General features: G+C 40.8%; 1 protein-coding gene across 1 annotated transcript; it reads right to left on the reverse strand.

The window, feature by feature from the left end:
* On the reverse strand, positions 1-22,629 carry elovl6 (ELOVL fatty acid elongase 6). The gene is made up of 4 exons (XM_031303748.2): positions 22,346-22,629; positions 2,820-2,951; positions 2,158-2,309; positions 1-1,676 (listed from the first exon to the last, which is right to left on the reverse strand). Exons 1-4 carry the CDS (start codon positions 22,426-22,428, stop codon positions 1,234-1,236), a joined length of 810 nt encoding a protein of 269 aa, XP_031159608.1. The 5' UTR covers positions 22,429-22,629; the 3' UTR covers positions 1-1,233.
* Between the last annotated feature and the right edge of the window lie 1,324 nt (positions 22,630-23,953).

The following is a 23,953-nucleotide window of genomic DNA, read 5'->3' on the forward strand; positions in this document are numbered from 1 at the left end:
ACATTTTTTGCACTCTTTGTTCATATGTTAAGTTGTTCAGCAACAATTGTTTTTGACATTGATACAGTGCAAATGCACAATAGCACAACAGACACCATTAAGGATACATACTATTTTTTTAAGTCAATACAGCATGTTTGAATTTTTTTTCTTTTGCTAAACATAAAAATGTTTGTCCTCAATGTAATCCTTCACTGTCCAAAAGACAAGCTTTCATCACTTGTAGGGGCCCTTTTAACAGAGAGGCGTTTGGAAATCAACGGCAAGTCATTTTTCCAAGTGTGGTCGGCAACTTCTGCATGGTCATGACAAGTGGTGAAGCAGGGCACTGTCCACATCTGTTTCCCATCATGCTAAGAGCACTGTGATCATCTGAGTCAGTCAGTCCAATCAGCTTCATTCGTATTTTTATCAACTATGCGGCCGTACTGGATGAGTTTTAGCCATACTGTAAACCGGTGCTGATGTTTAACATGTCTACTTTGTCTTGATATGCATATTATATTAACAAAGAGATAACCTAACACCTGAGAAAATATCGCATTTTGCAATATAAGACACAGAAGATACAGTGCCGTTCACCCCATCAGTTCACATCAACCACCACCACTCACCAGCGTTTCAAACTTTTTCTTAAAACAGATCAAAACAAACCAACAAACACTGACAACAGACGGACAAAAACATACTCAGATGGTTCAAGTCAACGCTGACTCCATCCATCTTCATAGTCAACGCTGACTCCATCCATCTTCATATGCACCAATTAATAATTATTTTAATATCAAGTAAACATATGCACGTGGCAGATGGATTTTTTTTAATCTGCCAATTTTGTCTTTTTGTTTAATTTTAGGTTTTAAAAAGTATTCATGGTGAATTCAAAAAGGGCCTTTTTAAAATTCAGGTGGACAACTCGATGATGGCTTCTGATCATGGCAACGCTGCTTCCTCAGCATCCCTCAACGGAGATATCATGTTCTGAGGCATTTTAGATCTGCACATTAGTAGTAATGCTTAAGCACAAACACCAGCCATCTTCTTGACCCTCCCACCCCACCCCCCCCCCCCCCCCCCCCCCAGCCTCCATGCCACCTCTCCATCACCCATCTTTCATTTCAATATCCCCTTACCCAACCCTAACAAATTCTCTCAAGTCACTGGTCCCTGTTTTCCATTTCTAACTCCCTTTTTCTTCATTATTTCCCTTCTTCTCATACTTATGGCATTTGTTCATTCGCTCTTCTTGGCGACAGCCGTGGCAGAGAATTTGGACTTGCTAAAGTAGGCCTCGAAGAAGAACTGGACAAAGAGCACAAAGTAGCTTAGGTACATGAGGGAGGACCACACAATGTTCTGCATGTGGGATGGACACTCCTGGCCCTGCTGCATCCACGAGTACACCAGGTAGTTGACCACACAGCCCATCAGCATCTGGGTGATCTGGGTCAGTGTGATGAACATGGCAAACTTGCGCGACACCTTAAAGCCGGCAGCCCGCAAGGCGTAATAAGAGTACATGACAGCGTGGACCAAGTAGTTCATGGTCATGAACCATCCGCCGCCGGCCACCATGTCTTTGTAGGAGTACCAGGAGTAGAGCAGCACGGTGATGTGGTGGTACCAGTGGAGGAAGATGAGCTTCTGTTTCCTCAGGACAATGAAGAGAGTGTCACCTGCAGGTATGACACAGGAAGTTGGGTTGTTCAAGACATGGGGGAGGTTTGTGGAGACCATGTACAGTACTAAATACACTATATGACCACTATGTGCATGTGGTAAAACAGTCAGCAGCAGCATGCTATTTGTGATGCTATTTGGTACAGCAGCATACTATAGACCTGTATGTAATGCCTAATGTCTATGTGTTTAGTCTACCATTGGGTTACACTACTACAAGTGGCAACAAAACAGTTGTAATGAAGGGATGACTAATTATTGTAATTGCAGTTCACTGACATGCCTTTGCCATTTGGCAGTGGGAAGTCTTAGCTGTCTGAAAGCAACATCACTAAAGAGCACAAGCTTCCTGCGCGACAATATGACAATAAAATGAATCCATAACAAAACCTTACTTGGTCTGTTCATTTATTTGGGAAAGATGGTTTATGGGAAACAATATATTATGAGGCATGCCATAAAAACGCCATGACTTACCCAGTTCTGGTGCTTTACTTAGTACAAAGGCGTATGCCCAGAACTTGCTAACAGGCCCATTGTAAAAGCTCTGGTCACAAACTGACTGTTTAAGCCCTTTCGTCATCAGGATGTACGTCATGTAACTCCCAGTACGGATGGCACCAAATATACTACAAGGACAGAGAGACAAAACAGGAAATGTGTGGTTATTTTGTTACTGTGGTTGATATGTGAAGTCTATGCCATGTTGTGTCGGTATCAGCTGCACCTTAAATAATGTTACAAATATGCATACTTTTTTTTTTTTTTAAATATATATATATATATATATATATATAAGCAAGTCTAAGTTATTCCCCGCACTAACTCCTCAAACTAGGAAGACCACAGGAAAAGGACCAGCATAATGTCGAGTTGAGTAAATGTGGACAAATGCAGATATTCTATCAGCTGTCTGTCTACTGAGCCACTTCATGAACCAGAGAAACCATTTTGTGAAAAGTAAAGTGAGAGAAATGTTTGTAAATGGCATGAATGGCTTACGTTTTATTGATTACACAATGTCATTTAATAAGGCCACTAACTGGTTAAAATGTTGGCCCTTAAATAATTAGGATTACTCTTCGTGTTTGAAAAGTGATATTTATTTGCTCCCTTTAATAACGTTAGCGCTTTCGTACCTGAATAGAGCAAGCGTGAGCGACCATAGCACCAGCGGCTTCCTCAACTCAAACTTCTCCCTCGGTTTCATGACATGGCGGCCCCCGAGGATAAAGGCCACGTAGAGTGCAGAGAAGAGAAAGGACTTCTTCCTGTGAACACACAAACACAGAGGAAAGATTAACATTAACCTTTTTTTGACTTTTCATTGCCTTTACCTACACAGCCTAATGTGCTGATTATGTCTGGTCTTTTTCAGAAATGCTGTGCTTATTATTCACGCAATCACATAAACACTGGGCGGCTTATAGTAAGCTGCTTAACAGACCTCAAACAATGTGAGGAGTCAACCAGATATAACAGCAGAAATATAGCAAAAATTGTGCAAAGCTCATATGCAGGACGGGATCCAAATATTTGAATTTCAATTTTGGGATTCAAATATTCGTTGTTGTTTTTTTAAACGTGCATGCAGGCTGAAATTCACGGTGGTGTTTTGTAGGTATTAAGCCGCTAATGTTAGCTAAATGTCTGGTAGCTGCTGGCTAATTTATGCAGCTCTACGTCGTCCATCTCAGCCAAGAACAGAGAAATGTGAAGTAACAAGCACAAGTAGGAATGTGCAGCATAATGCCATGCTTTAATGAGGCGCTGGCTGAGCATTCATTCACAAACACTGCGTCTGTCATCAGTCCGGCAAAACGCAGGTATTTCCATTTATTTTTAAGAAATTTGAAATTGAGACTGATTCTCAACTTTTGGAGAAAAGCAACCCGATGTCAACCTGCGGTGGACAATCATGTAATCGGAGATCAGACTTGTCTGTCCGTACCACGGCGTACAAGTCTGATAACGTTACAGGCAACATCATTGGCTATCGCTGCTTTATGGACTTGGGTTAAAAGCATTTTCACAAAGGTTACTAAAGGAGTAGTGAGGGTCACTCCTGCCTTTCTATGTTTAAAAATAAATGTATACAACCAAAAGCCTGCTTCTCTAACTGCTCCTCTCCCAGCAGTGCCACTATAATAAGCACAACATACTGTGTACAGAACACAAACAATAGCTGTATTGACTTCACAAGCAATGCCCGAAGTAATGATTTAATGATTTGAGGCCAGCTCCAGCAATCACTAAATGCTTAGGTTTCAGTTTACAGTTATTGCTTCTATTCAGTTCCAACTCCCACCATCCTGTGATGCCTGTTTACATTAATTGACTTGTCAGAGATCCCTGCTGTGCAACGTGAAGTGAAGAACTTGTGCTGAAGCACCACCTGGCCCAACAGAATCTAAAAAGCATTTCCCAGCGCTCAGCACAATTGCAAAGTGCAGGTGGTCTGACTTGACAGACTGGATGCTGAGTAGGACCAACAGAAGATTGGGGCATTCTGCCAAAATCTAGAGCAGCTTTTTTTCAAAAAACTGTTTGGTCTATTGGACAGGGAGCAGAGGAATAGTTTGGATCAGCATTAGCCAAAAAGGAAAATAAGTAATTAGTAAAGGTACGTGTCCACAGGCAGCATCATTTCCACACTTCCCTCTTCCCTCTGGATAGGACCATCTATTCAGGGACAACTCTCTTAGTAATAGAAAGTATAGTAGCACACTGGTATACAACTCAAATGCTCTGTGCACAACCCACACCACTACAAATGCAAACATTTCTCATAGAAGCGTGACATATGCAACCTGGAAACAGCAATCCATTCTGTTTTGCAACTTGAGCAGTAGGCTACACAGCAACAACAGCACTTTGTTTTGCTGATCAGGTGTGTAGCCAGGCAAAAAAGCGAGAAAAAAAAAAAAAAAGTGTGCAGTTTGCTTAGCCACTTAAAAAAAACTTCAAATGTGGCTGTGTGATATGCAGGGAGTGGACAATATAGAACAGAAAAAAAAACTTTCGTTAGTGTTCTGTTTTGGTTGAGTCTGTGTCACAGAAACATTTACTCAACCTGGTGGTCATTTTTGAGGTTCTAGTTTGTAATATTGTTGTAGTGGCAGCCATATACTGTAAGAGCGTAAGTCATGTTAAGCTGAATATCAATTATAAAAATATATTTATAATTATATATTAATATATTATATATATTATATAAAATATCAAGATCTACCTGACACCAATCCTGCAGATTGGCTTGGGGCAGCCCTACTTCCCACCTGTCTTTCCAATACATTTCAAATATGAAAAGCTGTACATTTCAAGAATTTTTTTTCTCAGCTGTTTATCACTGAAAGGAAAATGATGCTCAGAATGGGAATCCTAAACTATTGCTATCAATAATAGTAACCAACAACAAGGCAGGTCAACAAAGACAGGAACAAAAGTACAATAACAGTTGTTTAACATAATAGACTTCATTGTGACTCAGTATTCTGAAAGTGAAAGATGCCACTTTTCTGTTCTTGCAGGAAGCCCACAGACTGATTTAGGCCACCTCCACAAAACAAAGGACAAAGCATTCCAGTCCAAGTAGCTTTCAGAGAATGACAAGACGGTTGGACTGCAGAATGGCATCACTGTTTCTCAACTTCACACGAAGGAGGGGAGAACAGAGCCAACACTGAATACACAGTGGCTCACATTCTGTAGTGAGGCCGGTTGGGCTGGAGAGGATCAACAATCTTAGCATTCCCCTATAGTGTCCTGCCGTCAAAGCTGAAAGGTCAAAGGTCAGAGTGATGTATGGCCTGAGCTGTGATTATAGTCTGATAACGGCAGACTAAATCGCAAATGCGAATCATTCTGGAACCTCTTAGTTTATTTTCGAGTTTGAGTTCCAAGGGGCCATAGACCAAAATACCTCTGGATGCTGGTGATGGTGTAGCATAAAAATGTCTGTGAACAAGTGTTTTGCCGATTTTGCCATCAAAATATTGAAAACAGTACTTTAACAGAAAGTTCCACATCAGCTGCAACCATCTTAGTTGTTTTCAAAAATGCTTCAACGGTTCTCCTCTTTAATAAGCGAGGTGTATGCTCGTTATAGTGTCCCAGGCGCGAGGGTGTGCGAGCCAAAACTGATGTCACCACGTCATAAGCTTAAAGCGCAAAGGCTCTGCAAGTTGGTAAACTTAAACTCCAGCAATCATATCCTCAACCACCTTCTTTAACTTTCACTAAAAGACCTTATTTACAATACACACCCTCTGAAATATACCTGTTCATTAAAAATGTTTTCTAAACTGACCAAAGCTGTTATTCATGTTATTATTTGGTTATTATTTTGGAAGATAATGTGCCCTTATTATGTCTTTGTTTCTCAACGATAATATCAGTATCAAAAACTACCTCAATGATTGTTGCAATCTATGTTTTTTTTTATGATCCAGCCCGAACACAAAGGTTTGGAGGAATTTTCTGTCTTGTTCTCCACGTTGTATCATCATCTTAAACAAGTAGACTAAGCCAGAGGTGACGATGTGCATGGCCTACTGCGTTATGTTTAAAAGATGGATTACACCAGAGGAGTCCTTAGGCCTGGGCGTCCCCGGCTACAGCCCCGAATATTTTATGAACAGCCTCCGATCTCTCGCTCTCTTTCTCTCTTATTTTATTTTAATTTTTTACAAAAACAAGTATAATATAATAAAAAAAAAGCCCTAGAATGCCACATGCAAATTAAGAAAAAGTATTTTCCAAGGCACTCGCAGTTCTTACATTTTTTTTGTAGAACTCATTGTAGAACTGTAACTTTATCCAGTTTATTTTTCCGAGGCAAATAGAACGGGCAGCTACGTGCGGGGTCCGACCATCATGCCGTATTTGTTGCTATCACCTAGCAACCGTCTCTACTCTGAGCAGCGCGCATTCCGTGGTCTGTGCAGCTTCAGGTTTATAATAGACGCACTCATGCTGCGGCAGGAATACACGGAGCACAGATGCGACACCTCCGATGTAGAGCAGCGTACAGCCACTTCCCTGAACTTTCTCTCATTCTGAGACCTGAGTCTCAAACGGGGCTCTGGGTCTGTCAAAAGGTCTGAGATCTACCATATCAGCAGAGCAATCACGTAATGCACAGCAGACTATGGTGCAGGTAGCATAGGTGTGATTGGCAAAGGACAAAAAAGCAGGAAAATATACGGCGCACCCATGACGCTGCGACAGCCCCCTCCCCCCCTCATTTAAAAAAAAAAAATAAACCATTAAATGGCACTTTCTGGAGAGTTTTGTGCAAAGAAATGGAGAAATTGAGTCTTACATGATATGTAGGTATTAGGGCATTTAGCATTTACATTACTGTTAATCAGTCATCACTTGATCACACATTGCATTACCTTGTTATAATATAAATAATAGTGCCACATGAAGAGACAGTGCAGCATATGACAGTAGCAACAGCTGAGAAGATTTGGGTCTGTGGTGACCAGGTCCACCTCACACAAACTTCCTTCTCCTATTCTCTCTCCTTACTACCACACTCACACCCACACCCACCCACACCAGCCCACATTACCACGCCCATGCAGCCCCACCCACGGACATTTACGGATTTTTAAACATTTAATGTAACTGGCAAACAATGCTTTCTACTTTTTAAAGAGCACACGTTTATAACAAATTTTTATTTATGCCGTTTGTATGCTGTTACTGTCATTCTCTACAGTATGTAGGTATGTAGTATGTATGTTGTCACTGTCTGTTCAATTGTCCGTGTTTCTCTGTTGACACTGTACATATTAAGTTATAACTAACTCTGCAATTTAAATGTTTTTTATGGCTGTCTGTGATTATACTTCAGGGTTTTTCCTTGCTCAGAATTTGTCTTTGCGGGAACACACAAAGCAGGGGGAGGGGGTCTGGGTGTCCTCCCCCAGGAAATCACAAAATTCTGGTGGCAGGTAACAATTTAAAATACAAAATATAATGGAATATTATTATATTCAGTAGTCCAGTAAGGAGGCTTTCACATCCAGGACATGGGCCGGATACAACAACACTTGACCCTAAAGTCCAGTTGTTTGTTGGATTGACTTAGGCTACTTAATCAGTGATGTTGAATATAGCCTAGAGTGTAACGGACCACCACAGTTCATACATACATGTGAACCGCGGATTAATTGCAGAGTTTAATCTACATAGTGTAAAACTACTACGTGAATGGGGCACAGCAGAAAGACAGAGCAGAGCGACGCTGCTTGTTCAGGGTTTTCATGTGTAATAGGCCTACACTTTGCATCAGGCGTTAAAACCAATTGTACCGAATTAGACTACTATTTAACGCGAGACGTTTTTAACGGGTAATGAAACTGTCTCAATTTAATACTGATGCCGTCAGACGGCCGCGCGGACAGACAGCAGTCGGAGTTCCGGCAGAGCTCTGCGCCCGTCAGCAGCGGCTTCTCACTGTACAGCCGGTCCCCCAGAGCAGCATGATCACCGGGAGGGTCCAGCCTGAACCCTGCAAACGGAGATCCCGTTTGAAGGTGACATGATTGATTTTGACTGAACGTCCCAATTTAAGTAACCTCTGATCGGGTCGTAGCAAATTAAGTAGCTACACTAAGTTTAAGATTAGGTGTTGGTCATTCTCAACACCTTTCTACCCCCCCCCTCTGTGCTGCTGCCAGCCTGTGTAATGTACGTTACTCACCATCGATCGACTGTTAGCTTCAGCTGGCTAACGTTAGCTGTCAACCTCCCGACTAGCTAGTGATCTAGCGAGGATTAGCCCTTCAGACCGCAGTGGACTTCAGTGGACTCTCCATCCAATATCCCGACTTCGTCTACCACAACTGCCGGACTCTTTCAAATACATGTACTCCCTGTCTCCGCCGATCACTTGGTAGCGTTGGTCAGCTGTCAGCTTACGCCAGCTAGCTTCTGTTAGCTTCGACCGACTGACGGCTCGCCCAGCACATCTTTTCACTGTAGAGCTCTTTTAGCAATGTTTCCCGGCTCAACACTAAGTTAGTGTGGGCCACTACCTTTCTGCACTGCCCAAAATGGTGCTCCTAAAATATTCCTCACTGCAACTTCTCAACGTCATCTGCTACATCGCTTCAGCTTGCATTGCCAACATGCAACAATATTGTCCCGTTGTCGGCTTCAGCTAAGAAGATAGTTCGCCCCCACACGTCCAAAATTCTTATTCAAATAACCTTCCGCAACGATTGCAGGCTCTTTGGTGAAGCTCTGCTTTGAATGAAGTTACATCGTGACAAATTAATGGACCACTTGCGGAGTGATATGAAGACATGAGTCAGAGTATGTTTACCAATACCCCCGACCTGTGCCTTGCGACACCCCCCCCCCAAAAAAAAAAGAAAAAAAAAGCGGATTTGCATGATTTACGAGAGCTTCATTTTCAGGTCAGAAAAGCCGGATTTCCGGAATTATCCGGAAGAATCACACCCCTGAGGTAAATTATTTTCTGAAATATTGTGACCACAAAATATCACGACTCCTCCAAATGTCAGAGAGCACAGATGGGATATATTTTGAATGTGCACAAAGTTTTGAACATGAGCAGAAATCTTGCTCAAACATCTGAAATATTACAGTCCAGGGGTTTATTAATTAATTAAAATTAATGAATGTATCATTGAGGTGAATAATTGTCATTTGCACATTTAAGGAGGTGAATTCTCCAACAAAAGATGGAAGAGAGAGGAGGGAGGAGTAAATGATGCCTAGGCTCAATGTGTGCTGACTCAGATAGAATTAGAAAAGTCGATCTACAGGAGAATAAATAGTTGAAAGCAATACAGAATGCCTGAGAGCCTTACTGCAATATATTCTATTGTGTTTTTACTGTATATTTGGATTGTAATATATGTTTCCCTTTACATAAAGATATTTTCAGCATAAATTGATGCAGAAAAAAATGTAGAAATAGGTGCATAAAAATTCACCATCATGCAGGAAATGAAGTGTTTAATGCACAAAATGTTCTGGGGGAGGAACCCCCAGACCCCCGCATCATAAGTCACCACATAAATCTGCAACAACAAAAAAACCTGGCCTTTGGGTTGCCAGGCCAGTTATGATTAGGCCAAATGTTGGTGCCAACTAACATCTGCAAACTGGGCAGCTGAAATTAACATACACTGGCTATAAACAAGCTGGGCAATCGCCGTTTTGCATTGCATTCAGTTTATTTAAACGGGTCCGGACTAAGCTTCCAACCTCCTCCAGTCCTAGAAACGCCCCTGGATTACACGGTCAAAAAATAATAAAATGCTAAAGAAACCCAAGGGCATGGTCTTGGTTCATGGTGGTGGGGGAGGTGCTGCTGTTGTCTTTGCAAAGGATCTGAAGTGCCAGCTGCAGCCAAGCTATGTCTGCGGTCACAGGAATTTATTTGAGACAGTGTGAATTCACATCATCCCTTGAATGCTTCACGATGCCCCTACAGCTCTAGCCCTGAACTTCAGAATGCAGATTCACCCAAGAAATGATACAATCAACTGAATGTTTTTCAAAATAAAATCCAAAATATAAGCTATACATTTTGAATGATCCAAGGGCCAAAATAAGTATCACTGCTTTGACAAACTGACAAATGATGTGAAGTCCCGATAATACGATTTATTTATTTTGTACTTATTATAAAAGGTTTTTGAAGAATAGCTAAAAGTTTGATCTGTAGACAAGCTCTGCTAGCAACTAGAGTTTAGATTCTCGTTTCAAGCCCGAGCCCGACCCGAGCCCGACCCGAGGTCCGGTCGGGCTCGGGCCGTTATTTTCTGCCACATCCTCGGGCCGGCCCGGGCCCGGGCCAGCCCGCGCCTGGCCCGGGCCAGCCCGTGCCTGGGCCAGACCCTTGATCAAGCAATTTTTTTTTTTTTTTATCCATTACCTTATTATCCTATTTGGGTGGGGAGATGGCTATGCCATAATCAGAAATATTATAAATATATATATAGGCTATATAAAAGTAACAAATGTGTACAAAAGTTAGGCAGTTACAAAATGTGTCATGCGCGGAGTCTCCTCCTCTCGCACGCATCACACCGGGAGCTTGAAGATGTAAAGAAAAAAAGAAAAACAGGAGAATTAACTTTGAGCAAGTGTGGAGGAAAGTCGGAGGTATGGAAGCAGTTTAAACAAGTCGTGGGCAGTGACAACAATATGTTGTTCATCATTCATTCATTTCTTTTTTTTTTTTTTTTTACGTTTCTTCATTCGGATCCACTTGCGATCCGTTCCATTCTAAACAAACAGCACAGTTTACATGCTTCGTCCTTGTTGTATTATTCTAAACAGATTTCTGCAGTTCAAACAACTCTGAATTGTAGTTGAGAACGTCAGTTATAACGGCCCACGTATTAAAAAAGTGTCGGGTTTAAATCGGGCTCGGGCTCATAATTACAGTTAATGTTTCGGGCCGGGCCGGGCTCGGACACAACGTGCTCGGGCAGGTTCGGGCTTGATTTTTTGGGCCGATCTAAGCTCTACTAGCAACTCTGGCTATAGTCAGGATTTACAGTGTATATGTATTTCTCCCATCTTCCTTCAGTTCACTTAGCAAATAATGTCTACAACATAACCCAGAAACTAATAAAGAAGCAAAAACTTGAGAGGAAACTTGACGTTGATCTATTGATTTTGAGTTGAGACATAAGATGGAAGAAGCCTTAAAATATTTTACCAATGATATTTTAATGACAAAACTAATAATTGAAAAAAAAAACAAAGCTGGATGTGGCAACCACCACTTCTGAACCTGACTTATGTCTACACAGAACAATATATAGAGAGGGGTGTGGCAAAATGTTAGACTCTGCTCGTTGTCAAAGTGGACCAGGCAGCACAAATGGAACAACCACAACATCAGAGCTCTTTTGAGAAATAATAAAAGTAAGCAGCAGTGTAAAAAGTATAGGTGTCCCAGATCCACTGCATAAGATCTACATGTTCAAAGTGTTTGTGCACCGAAAGCTTAATTCAGGATCAAAACATAATTTTGAATCATATACCGTTTGTACTGGTGTGGTTAGGATCAGATATAACGTATTTCCATGAACAATGTAATGAGTAAAGTATTAGTTTACAATAAAACCAATGACTAAAAAGACCACGATCATTATGTGTAACCAGGACAATGAGTAAGTCAAATTAAAGTATCAGAAGAGCTGCTCAGTTAGGTAGGTATGACATGTCTTTCTCCCATGTGTGCTTGTTATCAAAAGGGTGTGACGCTGGGCATTGGTCCAGTATGCTCCGTTGCCAAATCATGCTGAATATCTGATATATAAAAATAAAAAAGGTGTTCATATCTGACAGAGTAAAAAGCAAAGTTACAAAGCCACTCTAGCCCAACAAAGGTTCACAACAAGATTTCCAGACCAACTGCCACTGAGAAAAGGCATCAGATCCCATACACAATTGTACAGCAGGTATAGACATCATCTTAAATTACTGTTCACAGTTTATCACAATATGTGTGTATCCTTGTGGTTTTAGGTAGTCTGTGTATCTACTGCATATGGACTATGTAGTACAGATCGTAATATAATAAGGATGTTGGTTGTGTAGCACCTGCCCTCCCCCACTCGCAATGTTGTACAAAGCTGCTGGATAACCTGTCGTGAAACTTGGATCTGCATTAGCTGGTCCAGGAGACTTTACCCGTTACGTAATCCTGAGTTTGCAGGCTGAGGATGACTCTGTACGCCTGTGCCATTGAGCTGGTGTCTAACTGTCTTACCAAATTGTGTGTGTTTACAGCGTTACATGCAACTGTATCCACAACAAAAGTGTGTGTATGTATGTATGCCGCACAAATGCACCCAGTTCAGGAGGTGTAACTCTATTCCCTGACACTGTATCTAAAACAGTGGGAAGGCAACCAGAGTTACTGTGGCACCGTGTAGCATTAGCTGCAAACCACTAAATAAGACCAAGTAAGACCTAGCTATTGCAGAATAATTTCCCATCCAGGAAGCACCAAAGCACCCATTTGTAATCCAGTTAGTAACACACCCACCAGTCCCAGTTCATTCTGCAATTAGTAGCCTACATGAAGGGAAAATGTATCTATTCAGGCAACAGAAGAGTTCTTTAGTTGAGTGGTAATTATTTCAGCCTGTTAAGTGCTTAAGAACATCTTGAGTCATGCTTATTTTAACCCTCTGTTCTTCAACCCCAAGCCATTTTTTCCAATCTTTGGTTCGCCTGGTTTTGTTGTGTAATAATTCTTGTATAACCTCAACCCTGTAATGCACAATCAATTTATAGACATCGTTAACTATGGACAATCGTGCGATTAAATATTTTAAGCCACAACATTCCTTGACTACACTCACAGGCTGTGGATCAAGCTGTGTCTCTGTCTGTCCAACCATCTCAGACAACAGTACACAGAAAAATGTGTGACTAAAGGTGGTGCTAATGTTTTGATGAACGGGTGCCAATTTTGTTGCTATCTTGTGCTCTACTAGCACCTAATAATGGCATACATGTACACAGTGAAGCACAAGGGTGACCCAGTCCACATTCCTGGAACTGCAGAGGGCAGTAATGCAATTATGCAAGGCATGCTATTTCAGTGATAGAAAGTTGATGGAGATAACATGCCAAGAAAAGATGCAATAATTGCTCAGGCAGTGAATAAGACAGCTATCAACAATGCAGTTTTTTAAATATATTTTTTTAAATCATGCAAAAATGTATATGCATAGTAACTCAATGGATACAATATACAATAGACTGTACAATGAACTGCTCTTTCCTTTGCTTGCATCTAAGATTTTCCTTGACAGCCTGATGAAATCTAAAAGTGAAACCAGAAACAGTGACACTCTAGGCAGACCTTAATTCCTAAGGAGCCAGCCTACATCTTCATCTCACCAGTCGTGAGAAGGCGAACAGCCTCGCAAACTTCAAGCCTGGGGTGAACTCTGGGTTAACATGGTCAGAAATGATCAGTATCATCATGTGCTGCTCTTGTTAAAATGGCAGCAGCATGCTGAAACAAGACCTTGTTAGATTTAAATGTACGGCCATCAAGAGGAACCTCTCAAATGCACTAGGAAATAAATACTAAATGTTGTTTGCTTTCATTTTCTTTGGTTTGGAGTGGTCACATTTGACTTAGGAAGTAATATTTAGCAAATAAAAGTAAAAAAAAAGAAAAGAAAACAAAGGGTACTAACCAACAGTTGGTGACATTAAAGAACGGCTTGTTTATTGCTAAGGCCATATGGTCAAAATTAAATGATTTAATAATAATGTGTAACAATAACTTATTTCACTAGTAAATTGCTGTTGAACAACAAAAACAACCACCAAGGACATTTACAATAACTTCAAATGCACCACGAAGCTGTAGTTTACTAGTTTCATTGAACGCACCGTCTGTGTTGGCAGCTCGGCAGCTGCAGATTGTTACATCCCGCTGTTGAGTCACAGTCCTCTACAGTAAAACACAGTCAAACTTTACACCGTTTAGCGTTAGCTGTCAGCATTGTAACCGTGTTTAATCCAGCTACTAGCCAGCGGTAGGCGAACGTTAGCTGCTGTCGAGTATAGTGTTAACTAGCTAGCGGTAGGCTAACGTTAGCTGCTATGCAGAGGTGCTTGTGTTGCCTGTATCGTCTTCAGAGCATCAGAGAGAAGTGCAGACATATCAGTGGCACCAGATTTCGGTAGCCAGGGTTGGCAGGAAGAAGATTTTTACAAGTGAATGTTCCAGATAATGATCCAGGCAGCACATTCTCGTCTCCCTCCTTCATTTTACAGTCGAATGGTGGCTAGAACGGCTCCGGGTCAAACCTCAATATGGAATGGATTAATCTGCGTTATTTTTTCTCAGATTAATTAATCGAAATGAACGCGTTATTTTGACAGCCCTAATAAAAACATATCTTTGGTCATTTGTATGTTAGGACATAGATTAAATTCAGGGCACAGGAAATAATATAAAACACAAACAGAAGGCAGATGAGTGTGACTACAAAATATAACCTAATACTTGCTACCCCAGTTTGACACCTAGGGTTGGGTTTCGTTTGGGTTTTTTTCCGATACCGGTGCTAAATCGATACTTTTAAAACGGTGCCTGAACCGGTGCATGTATATAATATAAAATATAAAAAAGGAGCACAAAACGACAGTTGGCAACATTAAAGAACGGCTTGTTTATTGCTAAGGCCATATGGTCAAAATTAAATGATTGATTAATAATGTAATAATAACTTATAACAATGTCTTATTTCACCAGTAAATTGCTGGTAAACGACAAAAACAAGCACCAGATGGGAAAAGGGTATTTTACATTAACTTAAAATGCACCACAAGGCTGGCGAGTTTCAAGTGAACGCACTGCACCGTCTGTGTTGTTTTTCTGACAACGGCAGGTGCAGTCAGACCGTTACGTCCCGCTGTTGGAATCCTCTACAGGGAAATGCAGTCACACTTTACACCACTTAACGTAAGCCGTCAGCATTTTAACCATTGTGTTTAATCCAGCTAGTAGCTAATGGTAACATAGCGTCCCGTGCAGCGATGCTTCTGAATTTTTTTTTTTTTTAAATTTTCGTTCTTATTCGATACTACCGTTTACGTCGGAACCGGTGCCCTATTGGCACCGCGTTTCGGTACCCAACCCTATTGACACCTGAATAATACATTCTTGAATAAACATCTAATTACTTACAACCACCTCTTCCACATCTTCTGCACTGTGGCTTTGAATTATGCATATTTTGTTAGTTGCATGCCTGTGATGCTGGCATCTAGAAATGTATTATTCCCCTATTTCTGTTGAGTGCAAGCCACTATTTAGAACTAAATTCTTCAAATAAAAAAAATATATATATATTTTCAACCAAATCTTTAACTACAGAAGAAAGGTAACTGGTTATCTAATGACCACAGAAATGATACCCTGATGCTTAATTTAAGATGGGGGTATCTATTGGCCATCATCATCAGGCTGTACTGCTCTTGGACTGAATAAGTAACATGAGACTTGGAAGGAAGAGACTTATCTCCTCAACTTATCAAGTACCATAGGAACCTGACCTTTAAGACTAGTCAGTGAGCTATGATACTTCTGAACAACATTGCCATATCCCTCATAGGGCAGCTGAATCATATAAACAGTGGGAAGACATTAACAGACAAAAATACACAAAACAGACCACAACAAAGATCTCATTGGTCATTATCACTGTTGCATTTTCACTGAAGCATTCTCAGGCTCTGCATCCTTTGCCATCAGTCCAGAGTAAACCACCAGAGATCCATCAAAAGTGCAGAGACCCGTAGCGATGCTATCTACCCCAGAGCCTTTTCAAAAACAGAGAACGCAGATTCCAAGCAACCTGCATGGTAATGGAGAATGATGACATCTGTGGGAGTACAGAGTGAGTCAGCAGGTTAAATATGTCTGTATAACAGAAAGGTAACAGTATTCTCTTCCGGACAGTATGGCCAAACTGCAAATAATCTTAAAAACACAACAGGCCACTTTGGAACTGCAGTAGGTTTCACCCATCACACAGTATCACATGCATGTTGCTAAACAACAGCATCTAGGTCCATGTCCACTCCTTCCTCTTCCTAGTTTTCTGACAACTGGCCGCTTAATCATCCTTGCTTCACAACTCTGAGCTGCCGCTGCCAGTCTCACGGGAACACATTAGATCAGTGTACCAGTCTCCATTCATCCCTGCAGAACAATGTATGCACAGTATATGTCCAAAGATTTCTCACTGTGTCCGTTTTAAAACACATGCATTTCTATAGCCAAGGACTTAGTCTGTACAGAAAATTCCTTTCAAAAACACAAACATATTGCTTTGCATGTATCACCCCTAAAAGTGATGAAAAGTAAAAACACCTGAGGCTACACTAAGAACAGCATATTAATTGGATTCTTTAACATAATAATATGAGATGGACTTCTGCTCAACAAAGCACATTGATTCTTAGCTCATTTAACAGCTCAAATTATAAATATATGAAAGGCAATCAAGTGAATAGAAGTTTTTCCTCCTTTGACAATAATAATATACAATTCAATAAATGCAACAGTATCAGTTGGAGTGCAGTAAGAGCAGTAGTAGTCTGCAGCTTTTTCACCTAGCTACCCTACAGGCACTGATATTAATGCTAAAATGGATTATCTACCCAAATCAGCCACTAGTTGGCTTGTGTTATATCCAGGGCTGAACAATGTATGGTTTCATCATCAACACTATGAGATAAGCATGTACAACACACGGCAAAGAATTGAATGCACTGTAAGTCAAATTGAGTCCAAACCGTCACGAAGTTATATAAGTTAAAAATGCTGGATAGAAAGTGGGAGCTATTCATCACTACAATATCCCTAGTCCTCAATACAAACAGTCTAAGGCATCAGATTGAATCACTCTTTTAGGTGCACAAGTAACGCATCACCCTCTCAACTTTCATGACCCCCTTGAAACAAGTACGAGTTCCAATGCATAGATTTTTTTTTAAATTTAATTTCTGGCAATATCCAAACTTAAACAATTTGTCTTACCTTTGAGGTCTGAATAGTTTTCATGAGCATCATTTATCAACACAGATGCTCCACCTCCTTCAGCTCGGTCTTCGTAGTGATGGGTTTTTATGTTACAGACTACTACAACCGGCATATCTGGTTGGACCTTTTTTTAATAGCTCTCATGGGGTGTGTTCAGTTGTTCACTTACAATACTGAATGCTGAACACTGGTTTAGACATAAAAGCATGTTGCAATTCTGGCCTCACCTCAATCAGCAATGTCACTGCAGGCATGTTTCTCAACAGCAGTGAAAAAGGTACAACACCTGCTGTCACATCACTGATTGTTGTGCAACAGTAGCTAAGACCTACTAAACTTGGACCTAAATCAGTGCACATTTATGATGTTTACATTCAAATAATGTCACAAAAATTGAACCAGAAGTGGAATTCATAAAAAATAATCAGAAACAATTCCATCTTAACACACATGCTAAGCAACCCATTGTCAGCCCAAAACTAATTTGATTGGCATTTGCAACTGCAGTGTTTCCTCTATGTTGATTTTGTAGTGGCGGCCCGCCATGGCAAAATTTCTGCCGCCACGGTATCAGAAATAGGGCAGACACTTTTAAATTATCCTGCCGACATAATGCACCCCCCGTCAGCTGCCGCTCACATAGGCGCCGGAAAATACTGAGCACCCACCCACTGTATTTGTGAGAAGTGGCGCTGTCCTGAGTTGAAAGATAGCCTACTTTACGGCTTTATTATCGAGTTAATAGGTGTGTGCGTTCGTGTCGGCCACTGTCCATTTCCTAAGGTTCTGAAATGCAAACATTTTTTGACTACTTTTTTTTTGAAGGGCGTGCGCCCGTGAGCACCCACAGAGGAAAACATAAATCGGCGCCTACAGCCGCTCACATTGCAATTTAACAACAAGTAGCACTATTCAGAGGTTATTGGGCCCGTCCAGAGTCCAGAGTAGACTATTAAACGAACAGGGGGTTGTTGTTCGAACAGACCTGCCCCCACTGCTAAAAAAAAATCCTAAAGGAAACACTGAATTGGCTTAGTTGATGTTAATTCCAGACCCTAGTAGAGGTTTGCTAAAGATGCTTGACCCCAGGCCCCATAAATAAATAAATAAAAGTGTGGTATGCAAGTCTGTGTTCTAAGTCACTTCATGGTGAAAGAACATTGCACTTGGTTTTCAAGTGCTCAACTACTGAAGTAACCATCAAACATCTTCATTTTATTTCTATTTTGCATGAGGCTTGCCTATTTTTATTTGCTTTTATTCTTTCTCTGTCTCACCCTTAAGTCATAAAAACATGCCAAGCTTAGTCAGTTCCTCCCTGAACATTTTGAATGTAATAAATAACCTATCAAATCCCATTTTCTATCAGCAATGTGCACTGGCCCAGTCTGACATCCTCTGTGGCCCAGTCTGACATCCTCTGCTACATGAGCAGGAGAGAAGTCAGCATAGGTCAGCTGCAATGTGATTGGCTAATGCTCCGTCAGCCGACATCAGAAGATTAATGTTATTGGTTGGTTGTCAGTACCAGGCTATGGACAGCTCCTACACACTGCTCCCATGCTCTCTCTCTCTCTCTCTCTCTCTCTCTCTCTCTCTCTCTCTCTCTCTCTCTCTCTCTCTCTCTCTCTCTCTCTCTCTCTCTCTCTCTCTCTCTCTCTCTCTCTCTCTCTCTCTCTCTCTCTCTCTCTCTCTCTCTCTCTCTCTCTCTCTCTCTCTCTCTCTCTCTCTCTCTCTCTCTCTCTCTCTCACACACACACACACACAAACACATATTTCATTTCAATAAATAATAATGGAACTGTTCTAAGACTGGCACCATGAGCTCTACTCACTCCAAATTTGTTTTAAAAAATATGCTAAATGTGACTCTTTTTTTTTACACAGGCAATTCAGACAGATGAATGCCTCCTGCTCGCTGTGTGCTGCTTTTTACAAACCTAGTGCCACTGAATGCATAATGAAGCCTATGCAAACTTAACGCTTGACTTATTTTGTATTGCTTAGAACCATTTTTTGCTCAACCTGGCATGGACTTGGACAGTAATGACCCGACAGTGAATTCATGCAACGTATGGTTGGATGGACCAGCACATGACCTACAAATGCATCAATGCACACAAACACAAAGCAATTAGAGGTCGACCGATATGGGTTTTCTCTGGCTGATGCCGATCTTTAGAAATCAGGGTCAGCCGATGGCTGATAAATGCTGCCTATTTATTTTGGCCGATATTTGGCCGATACGTGCTTGTTTTTAAACCTCTATTTGAAAGATAAAATGTAACACTAATATACACAGAATTTCTCAACAAAAACATTTATTGAACACTTCACCAATCTACATTTGTATACTTCAATTACAAATGTATAATGTAAAAACATACTGTATATTGTATAAATAATGTATGAAAAATACATTAAATAAACGAAACGGGTAAGAAAATAAACTGTCAAATAAACTTTTCAATGAAAAAATCAAATTTAGTGCACTTAACAGCATTTATTAAACTTCTGAGAATACAAATCTGCAAGCTTCACAGAAAGTGACATGTTATTATTAATCTCAACACTATTTCCTCCTAAAGTCCTGTTGAATCACATCAGACTAGGGCTATCTAAAGTCAATTCTTGTTCACCTTGTTTGTTAGTAGGGCTGAACGATTAATTGCATTTGCGATATCGCGATATGTTAAAACGCGATTTCCTAATCGCAAAGGCTGCGATTTGGTCACATGACTCGCGAGAGCAAATCAGTCTGCACTCCGCAGAGAACGCATCAACTAGCACAACTAACGCTACACTGTACCTTGAGCTGATTTCTGTCGTTCAGACAACTCTGAGTTGTAGTTTAAAACTTTTACAGCCATTTTAATAAAATGAAGGGTTTTATTCTGGTTCGAGTCCATACGTGCAGTTAATGGATACAGACACGCAGAACTGAAGGCTCGGTTGGCAACTAGCTCTGATTAGCGGTTAGCTCCGGTTAGCGGTTAGCTCCGTTATAAAGATATGGAGTGGAGGAGCTGCCACTGAGAGGGGTAACAACCAGACTCTGATAAATGACGTTCGGGGAGCTTTCACAGCAGCGTGGCCGCAGTGTTTCAACAGTTTTATTAGTACAGTTAATCCCACGGCAAGAACACCAGCAACTAGCTAACGTAACGACAGTCTCTCTGAGCAAGTGCAAACGGCAGCACGCAACTTCACGAGGGGGAGGGGGAGGGGCTGGAGGCAGCTCCTCTCTGTGCACTGTAAAAAATTACACGTGTGTGTGTGTATACTATATTTTTACTTTTTTAACTGTCTAGTGTGTAATTGTGTGTTGTTCATACTATAAAATGATTTATTGTTTGTCTTTGTTGAATAACACAGAAGACAAAGCTTAAAAAAAAGAATCGAATCGCAATCGCAATATTTGGGAAAAAAATCGCAGATTGTGTAAAACCTGGCAGACACTGCCCTGGGCAAACATGACACTCCATATGCTCGGTCATTACAAGGTTTCAAGAAACACACTGCAAGTTACTGTTGAAGCTTGTTTAATAATTAATCAATTATAAGTTGGTCCGCGTTCCCCACTCCTTTTGCCAAAACCTCTATCCTTTCTAAAACTAGTCTAATAAATCGATTTACAGAAAATTGCCAACTATGTTGATGATAGATTAATCATTTCAGTCATTTTGTGCTCATATTATGCTTTTTGGCTTTTTCCCTTTCCTTTATTGTGTTATATATCTTTTTGTGTATGTAATAGGTTTACAAAGTGAAAAATCCCAAAGTCCAACCCAAAGGGACTGACCATCTCCAACAGAAAACACTGTTCACCATCTGCTCCAAACAGCTCTATTGTAGTCCAGCCTTTACTTCAGAGACAAACATGCGTCACTTTGTAACACACGTTATAATGCTCGCCTAGCTGCTAGCGCGGCAAGCCCTCATACTCTACAACTTACTAGCTGACCTAGCTGCTGCGCATGTGCGACTCCCAACAAAGATGGAACAGAAGTGAGATGCCTCACTCTGTAGCTAAAACAGAGAGCTCAACACACAGGGTGAAAAGAGGAGCTGTAGCAATGTGCAGTACAACAAAATATGGTGTTTTTTGAAAATTAAACCACATAAACCTATTCTGGTACAACATCTAAATACAATTATGAAACTGAAAATGAGCATAATATGAGCACTTTAAGCAACACTGAATCCGGCATCTCTAATGTGTGGATTTGCTCCTCTTCTCTGTTTTACATCATTTAAATTGAAAATATTTTGAGTTTTGGACAGTTGCTTGGAGAAAACAAGCTATTTGAAGACATTACCTTGGACTCAATATTTTATAGTCCAACAGATGAATCGATAATGAAAATAATCATTTGTTTCAACCCTAAACCTTTTCATACAGAGAAAAACATAAAAGGTTCAGAATACAGTTTTGAGTGGCCTTACTGCTAACATGCAGTAAGTTGACTTGAATTCCCTTGTACAACACAATGATAACTTACTGTGATATAGTCTTTAAAAATCTCTGTACTGTAGCCTACCTTTATCAAAATAACAATAATAAGTAAGACCATCCTGTCTGAAGGAGAAAACCAGTGGATGACTGAGGGGAATTGGTTCAATATGGTATTGGGCCAGTGACTGTAAATGGATGAGGCAGCTGGAGTCAAGGATGACCTTCACAATAAAATAACTAATGTAGGGAAAATAAATCACGGGATAAATCCTACCCGTTAAAGATGCACAATGCAACAGCGGAGTGCCATGTAGTATCCAATTAGTTCAGACAGGCTTGAAGTGTGGCAGAGCCTTGCTTTCGCACGCGGCTAAAGGCCTGCGTAAATTTGTTCATTTTATGAAGCACAAGCAGCAATTTGCGGATGATGACAGAGCCTGATATAATACATAGACAGTATAATATAATAGGATACGGCGTGGTTAATCCCGGTGGGCTAGGCTGATACAAGTGCACGGTTACAGCCTCCCTCGTGTACACTCCGCGTTGAATTTGAACTTGAAAACGTTTATTGTAACGTGGGATTAAAAACGAGGCGCTAACATTACACGGCAGCGTAGCCTTACCAGTTCTCCTGCATCCATCGGATGGCTTCGTCCTCGTTGAACTGTCTCTCGAATTCGTACTCTTGCAGAGCTAGCACCGACATGCTCACTGTGCTGTGTTTCTGTTCACGCTGCTGAGACAAGACGATACTCGGTCGATGTGTTTCTGTTTGGTTAGTCGGTTTCCTCACAACCCTTGACTCGCATCGCTCGTGCTGCTGTCTGGTCCTCGCGGTTCGTGCGCGAGCAGCTCGGCGGTCGCGGGCCCTTCCTCCTCAACCGGCTGACAGAGCCTACGCCCTCTTCCGCACGAAGGTGGACTCCAGGTCCTAACGCCGCCGATTTTGTTCTCCTCTGCCATTATAGTGCATTTGAAAATGAGTTAAATTCAAATGTAGGCTATTTAATTGTAATAACTAGTACAGTGCCTGTTGAAAATGTGCATGTTTGGAACGGGCCGAATGCTTGGCCTGTGGTATTGCTGCTTGTAGAATTCTTCAAACCCAAATTGTACCCCAAAATTAGAATCATCAACCACCACAGAGAGAGAGAGAGAGAGAGAGAGAGAGAGAGAGAGAGAGAGAGAGACCAACCCCCGTCTGACCAACGGTCCAGAAACCAAAGTGTTTCAGTCACTATATTATAGACCAAGAAACTAGAAAATATTCTCATTTTAGATGTTATAAACATGACATTTTCCATATTTTTGTTTAAAAAAAATTACCAATCACCAAAATTGTTTCCAAGTCTTTAATGGACTAATCAACCAATCATTTCAACTCTAATATCAATTCTGTAAAATGCATTCTATTTCGCTGGTCAAGGTGGAGCTGCTCTTACTTACCTCATTTACAGTTGGGTAGTTTAATCTAACAATGTAGGCCTATCATATTTTTAACAAACTTAAAGATACATTTGATTGATAGCTGATTATTATAGATGATGGTTTGGACAGGATTTGGAGGTCTACCTTTATCTCAAGCATGAACAATATATGCATGTTTAAATGCAATTTTCAACCAACACAGCCTTTAAACAGTGTGACCTGATTAATGGTTTTCAGATCACGTAACAAAATAAATCTTGGAGCATAAATAGTGATGTGGCACTTTGTTGCACATTTATTTGCTGTTTCCCAATGTTTAAAAAGACTGTTGTAATGACTGCTGTATCAACCTATACAGGTGGGAGCTATTCAAAGACAAATAGGTGGGGTGAGCCCTCTTGGCACTGCCTGATTAAACTTTCACCTAGATACTGTCTACAGGGCTGCAGGCAAATGCAGACACACACTACACATACTTTCTTCAGATTTGGTTGCAGGTTGTACAATTTTTTTTTAATTTTTACTGATATGCAGACTATGCTCTCTGGCAGACTGGTGGGCTGATGATATCTGATGATGATGCAGCTTGCTTTGGACTTTCAGCATATTTACCCATTATCTTATACACAAACACTGAGGCAAAAATCTCCTGATTCAAACATGGAGAACTGTGTTGGTAACTAAATGGATTCTCTCTTGGGACATTTTCTTCACATAGGTTACATCATCGCCAGCATACAAATCATCTGAATAAAAGATTTGACCACATCTTGAACAGTTTGTCATTGGTTCGTTCTACTCCA

This window comes from Sander lucioperca, chromosome 1 (assembly GCF_008315115.2).
Source record: "Sander lucioperca isolate FBNREF2018 chromosome 1, SLUC_FBN_1.2, whole genome shotgun sequence".
NCBI lineage: Eukaryota > Metazoa > Chordata > Actinopteri > Perciformes > Percidae > Sander > Sander lucioperca.

Excerpts from the sequence above, each read along its gene's own strand:
- elovl6 (XM_031303748.2), bottom strand. The coding sequence starts at position 22,428 with ATGTCGGTGCTAGCTCTGCAAGAGTACGAATTCGAGAGACAGTTCAAC. Across the intron at positions 2,952-22,345 it reads CGATGGATGCAGGAGAACTG|GAAGAAGTCCTTTCTCTTCT; the intron begins GTAAGGCTACGC and ends GTGTGTTCACAG. Across the intron at positions 2,310-2,819 it reads CTCACGCTTGCTCTATTCAG|TATATTTGGTGCCATCCGTA; the intron begins GTACGAAAGCGC and ends CTGTCCTTGTAG.